The sequence below is a fragment of the Tyto alba genome, unplaced genomic scaffold, assembly GCF_018691265.1.
Source record: "Tyto alba isolate M040663 unplaced genomic scaffold, T.alba_DEE_v4.0 Super-Scaffold_29, whole genome shotgun sequence".
NCBI classification, from domain to species: domain Eukaryota; kingdom Metazoa; phylum Chordata; class Aves; order Strigiformes; family Tytonidae; genus Tyto; species Tyto alba.
In genome coordinates, this window is record NW_024881303.1 from 6,245,961 (window position 1) to 6,254,472 (window position 8,512).

The 8,512-nt window shown below is 41.8% G+C and overlaps 1 protein-coding gene across 4 annotated transcripts in view; it reads left to right on the forward strand.

Annotated features, from left to right (window-relative positions):
• KIAA0586 (KIAA0586 ortholog) overlaps positions 1 to 4,337 on the forward strand; it is a 72,943-nt gene extending 68,606 nt beyond the window's left edge. For 3 of the 4 annotated variants that reach the window (XM_033009755.2, XM_033009757.2, XM_033009758.2), the window contains one exon: positions 3,988 to 4,337. In XM_033009755.2, the coding sequence (XP_032865646.2) occupies positions 3,988 to 4,133 (146 nt within the window). In that variant the 3' untranslated portion in view covers positions 4,134 to 4,337. The remainder of the gene's footprint in view (positions 1 to 3,987) is intronic. The other variant, XM_033009756.2, reaches the window with a different exon arrangement.
• Positions 4,338 to 8,512: the final 4,175 nt, after the last annotated feature.

An 8,512-nucleotide genomic window follows, 5' to 3' on the forward strand; every position in this document is an offset into this window, starting at 1 on the left:
GTTCTTTTCACTTACTAGATATGGGTCTGCTTTACCTCCAGATAGATGAAAAATAGAAGTTTTATTTAAAGTATGGACACTGACTGGAAAGAGTTAAAGCACATGGTTTTTATTTGGCTTAAAAGTCAGACTTGTTTAGTCTTTTTATTTTGCCAAATAGAAGAATTTAAAAAGAAAGATTTTAACATTTTTCTTTGTTCTTATTGTTGCCATATGGTATTAGTAACCAAACCTCCCTTCAGCGTGTTTAATTCCTTTTCCATTTGGCATACATTCACAATACACTAGTATATAGCATATTCTCTGTATGACGGTACCTCTTAGAGAAAAACTCCCTTCACAGGTCACTGGATGGTTGACACACCATTAATTTTTATGTTTCTGTTAAACAAAGATCTGGAAATTTAGTACTGTACATGAATTTGTTATAGATTGCCAAGAATGGGAAAAATCTCTAGTCTGAAATCTGACCTTTTCCATCAGTGGGTCACCAAGATGTTTTCAGTCACTGTTGAGTGTCTACCAGGACCCTTACACACTTATTAAGAATGTGTATATGAATGTATTCTATTAGACAGTGACAATGAATTTCGAGAACTGGAGGTCACCTCAGGTCACACGTTCCGTTTATTGGATTTTAACAAGGGAAATTTTTATAAATACATCTAAGTACATGATTACAAAATTGTACTGAGTACTTCCAGAGCCTCTAAAGAGGGGGAAAGAGCTGTGAAGATTACCCGTCTTCCTGCCCTGCACTGCTTTGTAAATGGAGGAATTTTCCATTCCATTTTATGGCATATCAGAAGATTATAAACACCATTGCAATTTGCATATTGGTGGCAGTGAAGAGCTCAGTGTTTAAGAGGAAATGATCTTGGTATTGGTTATGAGCTGTTCTCTGATGGGGGGAAGAACTCAAATGGAAGATCACATTGGTAAAGAAGGAGCTGGCCAGGGACTATACGAGCCCCATCACTGATGGACAGCAAAGGCAGACACAGACATCAGTAAATAGGTACGCGTCAAAACATACCCGAGCAGGAATGAAAACATTTGAACCCATGTGCTTGTATTTGTATATTTATCCACATACCCATCTCTGTATGTAGATATGAATGTGTTTTATGTACAGTGCATGCACGAGGTTAGATTAAGCAAGAGGTGATAATGGTAAAGCACATGTGAGAGTAACTTAGTAGTTGTATTTTTGGGCCAATGTAGAGTTTCAGGACTAGCAGCTTTCTATCTTGGAAAGTTACAGTCATGGAGCAGAATCTCCCATGTAGCTGAAATAGGATATCTGTAGGTTTTTTTACAGTTAAAATTATGAAAATCAAGGGTCTGTATTTTCTGTGTGCATCTAACAAATTCAAAGATCTCAGATTTCTGTCTTTAAAAAAAGGGAAATGTTTACTTTGTGTATTTTTAAGCTTATCGTTAAGGATATTCAGATACTTATTCAGGACTTGGTAACTTTCCTGTTGAGCAAGTAGATGGAATTATTCTTTTAATTTTTCTGTCCTTTTAGCATTTTATATCTATCATAAAACTGAACAGCACTTTGTGAAATATATTACAGTACGTGTCAGGAAGAATGTAGACTAATGTGATACTTTCTTTCAGCACCCCAGAATCAAATACTTGGGAAGTTACTACAGAGCCTTGGGATAAGGGAATATTTTTTTTTTTCCTGCCTTTTTTTTTTTTTTTTTTTTTTAACAAACCTGAACACAGCTGTTGAAACAATGACGTCATGGAATGTGACATGACTGGAAAATATTAACAAAGTCAAGCTTTGAAAGCATCAACCTACATATAGTGTTGGAGAGTGGCGTTAGCGTCTAGGATGATTTACAAAGTTTCCTTGGCCATTACACATTCATGTCTGTACTGTGTGTTAGCTTCACATCTAACCAAATAAACACTGCTTTTCTTCAGTTCCCCTTCTGAAAAAAACGATTTTTATGATGCAAACATGACTACAGACTAAGCTCATGGAATTACTTTTGGAAAAACAAAACACATAGGTTGCTTGCACATCTTTGTGGTGTGACCATAAATGTGCCTTTGGACCCTGTTCAGAAGCTGTGGGACTTCTCATCTCATCTTACTGCTCGTGCGTTAGGATTGCTCAGGCCCATGCCAACCCAAACGTTGGCAGCTTTGCTTTGTAGAGGGATTTGGGCAGGGGGTGATGAAAGCTGTCCAACTCATGAGGATAGTGTAGTGAAACTACGGACGTTGCTTCTTGCCCAGTGCGTAAGCAGCTGTGGCGTGCAGGTGATGTGTTGATTCCCTGGGGACACAAAAAGTGCTCCTGTGCCCCTGCTACCTCCCCAGAGCCCTGCCTTCCGGAAGGGCAGGAGGCTTGGCTGGCACAGGTCACTCCATGTGCTGGCTTTACTGTCTTTGGCCTTGTTTGTGTTTGACTTCCTAGGCTGTTGGCAGCTGTTCTGGCATGAAAAACACCGGATGAAATTTTATTTTAGTAGTGGGTTTTTGTTGTTTTAATTATCCATTTGAAGGGTGATTTGCTACAAGTCAGATGAAAGCAGATTACTACTACAGTGACAGAGTAGATAATTAACTGGGGTGAAAGAAAGCCTAACTTCTTGGGTTTATTGGGAAAATAGTGTTTTAATTACCCAGTCTATCACAGAGGAAGGGAGAATTGTTATAGCTTATTGGAATGAGAACAAACTCCAAGACAGCCTTTGCTGTTGTACACAGACTCATATACGTTTGTTTTGCTTGTAGCTGCTGCACTTTAAATAAATGTCCCTAGGACAACTGAAATCTCAAAATGCTCTTTCTGTAGTTTTGTGAATGTTGTACCATTCATCCAATGCCACTTCTGTCCTTCGTTCTGTGTCTGCACCCTGATTCACGTCTTGGAGCTCCCCCTGCTCCATGAATTGATTTCTCTTGTCTCCTTCCTCTGGCTAAATACGGTACCTCTTGCCCATGACCCCTCTCCCTGCCCATCTCTGGTATCTGGCTCCAGGTTGTTTTCTGCCTCTCCAGTGGTTCCAAGACAGGACTTCTCAGCACTGCAGTCGTCTTTCACAGCTGCTCAGCGGCCAGTGCTGCTGGCAGCTCTGTGGGACGTGTCCCCAGCCCTTGCAGGGGCTGCCAGCACGGCGGGGGCTGGGCTGTGCCGTGGCTTGTCCCTCTCTCAGGATGATCCCACATTTTGCAGGGTCAGATCGCAAGGATGGGAAGTGGCAGGGTGCCACCTTGGACTTGCTGGAAGGTGAATGTGGCTTGTAAAGTCCTGCAAGCCACAGCTCTGGAGTGAGGGCTGTGCACGTTTTCACTGGAGTCTGTTGGAGGATGGAAGAAGGGAGATAAACCACAAAGGAGTAGCAAGGAGGACCATTAGTGAGTCGGGGAAATGGGTTGGAGATAGAAGTTGTTTTACCTCTTCCCTAACTTGTGTTTTGGGCACCCTAGGCAATGATAGGGTATTTTCCTATGTAGAACTTGTAGCCAATGGCTTCAACTTGTGTTGCTTTGCTTTTTATGATTATATATAGATAGGTAGTCTTGAACTACCGAATGTTTTCTAAGGGTTTGATGCAAACAGGCATACATATATAGAGGGAATTTAGAAACACTGTTGGCATCTGCAGATCTCACTTAATTTCTGTGGAAAACACTAGTATAAATATTTGCAATTATTCTGGGCCTACTGGAGATTATATATGTACACGTGTGCATGTGTGTATGTGTGGTGTATCTGTATGTAAATACAACCCAGTCTATATATGCACAGAAATTTGTCTCTTTGTTACCTGATAAAGAGAACTCTCATGGCTGCAACAACATTCTGAAATGCCTCAAAACTGGACAGTAATTGTGTATGTGTCTTTATATTTCCATGGGAGTGATGCAATATGGAGATGACTTCAGTATAGTTTAGTTGTTTGTCATAGACAGCAAATAATGTGTTTTGTTCTGCTTTTTTAATTTTTTTTTTTTTAGGAGAGGATGCTGCCCCACGTTTAAATTCAAGTGTTTCTGCAGCAAAGGTGTCAGTGAAGCTGTCTTCCATGAACATAGATAACCAAACGTGGAGTATGGGTAGTATACATGGTGATTCAGATTCTTCAGGAACAGATACGTTTTAAAGCTTATGGCTTTTTATGACAGTCGCTGTCTGAAGATTTTGCCATTGGTACATTTGTCTGTCTAGTGTGATAGTCTGGGTGTTTAATCAAAATACCAGTCTTTCAGTACTGTCTATTTTCTACTGGTTTTTTAATAATTTTGTTATGATTATAAATTTAAGCAATGATCCTGTTTGCGTATGTCAGATATTTTTTAAGCAAATAAAATGCAATTCTTTCAGAATTGTGTGAAGTTTGTCAATAAGGGCTATTTAAATATTTATTTATCAGTTTTTTTATTGCTTCATTCAGGACAATGTGATCGGTCCAGCAGTGGCTGGCGAGGAAGGTAGGATCATCTGCCCCAAGCAGCATCCAAGTGAAATAAAAAGGGAATTCAGACATGTTCCAGTAGGAAAACTAGGAAAGGAGCTCTTTGCCAAGCAGGGCAAACACAGCTTTTGCTCTGTTCCTCATCCAGTCTCAGCTTTTCATGGGATATCTGTGGAAAAGAGAAGATACTGTGGCACTTCCAAAGACATGGAGCGTGAGGGCATCTCTCAAAAGCTAGGAAAAAATACACCCTTTTGGATGACTTATACTTTGTTGTGACACCGGAGCGTATAACTTCTGCACAGCTTCACTGTATCACTTAATGAGAGGCCCTTTGTTGTTGCAGATACTCATAACATGAACAAGTTCCCATTACTCTTATTTTATGGAGCCTGCACTGATTTCATCTCTCCGTAATAGAGGAGGATTAGAAGTTCCTCTTGGTTTTATTTTGATCTCATTAGTTGAGTTGATTTTCTGCAGAATCTGCAAGGGTAAATGGAAAAAGAGAGCTTCAACCGCTCAAGGCCAGTAATATCCAGGGGGTTCAACTTTAAAGGGTGTCTCTTTAGAATGGTATAGAGTTGATTCCTTGTCTGTCTGGACAGACATCTAAATACCAGGTCTGGGTGAGGGGTAAAAGGATGGCAGGCTCAATGCAAACTGCAACATCACTTCAAAAAAAAAAGGTACAAATGAGACAGCATTACGGAGAGCTGGTTTCCAGCATATGATGCCACGAACATTGTCTCCAGCAGTAAAGCAGCTTCTAGACCTCCCTACACTGTGACAAGCCACCAGGAGCAGAGGAGAAAATCTGCAAGGTCGTGCTGACTGTTGCTGTCTGTGGAACTGTAGGATTATACATCAGACTACTGACGTGGTCGATGCTTAAAAAACCATCAGGTTTTTGGGGGATGGTGGAGATGCTCTTTCACCCTGCAGCAGGTTGCTACAGCGGGGCGTCAAGTGGCTGCACTAGAACAGCTGAGAGGGTAATGAAATGCAGTGGGGAGGGCAAGAGCTTCTTAAACCAGCTTTCCTGCAAGAGAAAACCTTCACGAAACTATGTTCCGAGCACTCTGTCAATCTGCTAGGCTTTTTTAGGATGCTAATATATAATTTAGGTCCCCTTTGTTGCAGTGTCAAAAGCAAATGAGCTGCACTGTTCTTGTGCCCAGAGCTGTAAGCCTGGATCAGGACTGCGCTTTGCTAAACCTTTGTTACAGCAATCAAATTTAGGGCAGGCAGAGATCTGAGAAGCTGAGGGTGAGGCAGGAGGCAGCAGATGGGTACATGGGCAAAGGGAGAGCAGGGGAAGGGATGAGATGGCCCTGGCTGGTGGGAGAGGAGGTCATCTCATCATACCAGGAGAACAACTGTGCTGGGTTTTACTGTCTGCAGTGCTGAGCATCTCAGAGTTTGCTCTAATTCTTTTTCTCTTCTTGGGAACAAATGCATTTAAATCAAAGGTGTTGTCGTGGTCATTGACTGAATCCTATAGAAATGAGCTGTGTTTTTAGGAAAATATATCAGAAAATGCCCAGTGAAGACCCTTTTCAATCAGTTTTGAAGATTCCCTGTAGTTACGTTCTCTCTCAACTCATCGTGGGTTATTGATCTTTTTGGAAGCTTGTGGGTGCCTGAGACTGTGCTTCGAAGATCTGCTGCTGGTGGGGATTACACTGTGGCACTGGGATGTGCAAATTGTTCATCCCCACTACAACTTCCTGTTTCCATTCAAAGAGAATTTTGGAGAGGTGAAGAAAGTGCAAACTGTTGGCTTTTCCTTCCCCAAAATGAAATATCGCACCCCAGAAACATGAGGGGACCTCTGTAAATCTGACACCCCAGGCCTAGATTGTATTACAAGTATTTATGTTCATAGAAAGACCTCACCCCCCGCCGCAATCTTTAGCTTTATTTGCTTTGGTTTTAATCAGAGTCTCCATTTTTCTTTTGAAATAAATTAAAAAAAAAAGTTTCTAGAAATTTATCTATTTCTTACTTTTGGATTCAGTCTTGTATTTCAGATTCCTGTAAATAGTTTTCCGGACTTTGAAATGGTAAGCACATGTTCTGTGAACACAGCCAAGCCGTGATAAGGAATTTGTCTATCTGCGTCTCCAAGTTCCATTTTGTTTCTACAGCTTTTATGATTGAAAATGCACATTTCTCATGGGCACTCACAGAACTGAAACAGCGTGATTTGCAGGCTTGCTAAATGGATTTCTTCCAAGCAAGTCATTGGGGTATGTCATCAAAGCTTAACAGCATCAAATGGAATTCCATCCAGGAAAAGTATTAAAAAAACACCTCTGCACAGCTATAGTTTTCAGTTAATTCTCAACAGCAGAGAAGTGGGGGGGCCGCAGGGGGAGGAGTAGAGGAGTGTTACTGGATTTCAGGATTGTAGTGTGGAAACCAAACCCCTGGTTTTATTTTTCGGTTTGACTGAATTCCTGGTGAAGCTTGCTCATGTCTTGCATTAGGAAAGCACTAGAACGATGGTGTATGTTCATGGATTGGACGTCCAGAATAGGAAGGTGCAAAACTGAAATGTCAGAAGCGTTTACATTTGCAGGGCATCTTTCTCCTACTTGGATAAGTAAAACCTGGCAGTTTGGAAGTGAGGTGCTCAAAATCCAGGTGGTTTTTTTTTTCTCCTCCTCTTCCCCCTCCCTCAATGAAAAAGAGAGATGCTGTATGGTGAGGGTGGCAGCAATAAAGAGAGGGGGGGGATCTACAGGGACGTCGTGTAACTCCTGGCACAGGCGGAGAGCCCCGCTCCCGGCCCAGCACCGGCTTTTGGGACGGGCCCCCAGCCGCAAGCTGGTAGGTAGTTTGTCTGATGCCAGTGTCACCCTGTTCAGCTGGGTTATCTTGGTTTTCAGTGTAGGAAGCAGAAAATTTAATGTGCACACTTAATCTTATCTGAATTATGGGAAATTGGATAGAGAGAGTGTTATTTCTGTTCACCTTCCTAGCTCAGAGATGGAAGTTGTCAAAATTAGCTGTTAAAAACATGTGCTAACCTTCCAAGGTGCTTTAAAAATTGCTACAGGGTAACATTTCTGAGCTGAATGGTGAAGATGTATGTGCCAACCTCCTCCCTGTGAATTAAGTACTCAGATGTTTAAAATTACACATGTGCAAAATTTTGCTGGATCCTGGTCTGCAGCGTAGCCATTTAAGAGCTGGAACCCTGCGGCTGTTTAAGAGCTCGCTGTTAACACTCGACACAAGAGTTTAAGACACAGGCAAGAGGATTGCATCCTGTGGAATCGATACGACATGAGAAGTTCATCCTTTCTATGGGTGTCCAACAGAGTTTTGTATGTGGGACTGAAAACTATTGTATAAGCATTGTGGTATCTGTTCTGGTTGGCAGGCGTGTTCCTATGGAGCTCTCTTTTTTTTTTTTTTTTTTTTTTTCCTCCCCTTCTGCTACTGCGCTCCTGATTTAGATACATGTGTTTCATAAGTTGTCTCCAAAATTTTCATTACTACGATTGTGTGTTAATGCCTCCTCCAACCATCCAGGACTTGGATGTGATTTTGCCTCTTTGATTCTGCAAATGTGGCCAGGTCATTTATCCACATCCTGATGTTGTGGCATCGTTAAGCCAGGTGAGGGAACTGCAACAGAAGCTTTTTCCAAAAATCTCAAAAAAAAAAGAAAAAGGCCAAATCTCACTGTGGTGATGTGGCCAGCTGAGCAGAGGCCATAATGATGCCCTGGGCCCTGCTCCTGTGATGGCAGTAATACAGACCCACAATCCTGTGTCCACGTCTAGAGCTGTTATTATATTTTGGGTAGAAGGTGGAACCTGCTTTTGCCTTTTGCTCTCCTTCTCTCCCTCAAGAGGTGAGCGCAGAAAGTAGACTCTTACACCTTAGGGGTTATTTTTCTTCCTTATACATTGCTTCATATTTAGGTTAGAAATGAGAAGGTAAGAGAAAAGTCAAATCAGAAGTGGAATCAGAAGCCTGTGTGGTGCCTTGTTCATGGAGGAGGTCATTCCCCGGTATTTCCAGTCCAAGAAAGGGCCGTTTTGGGAAGAGGT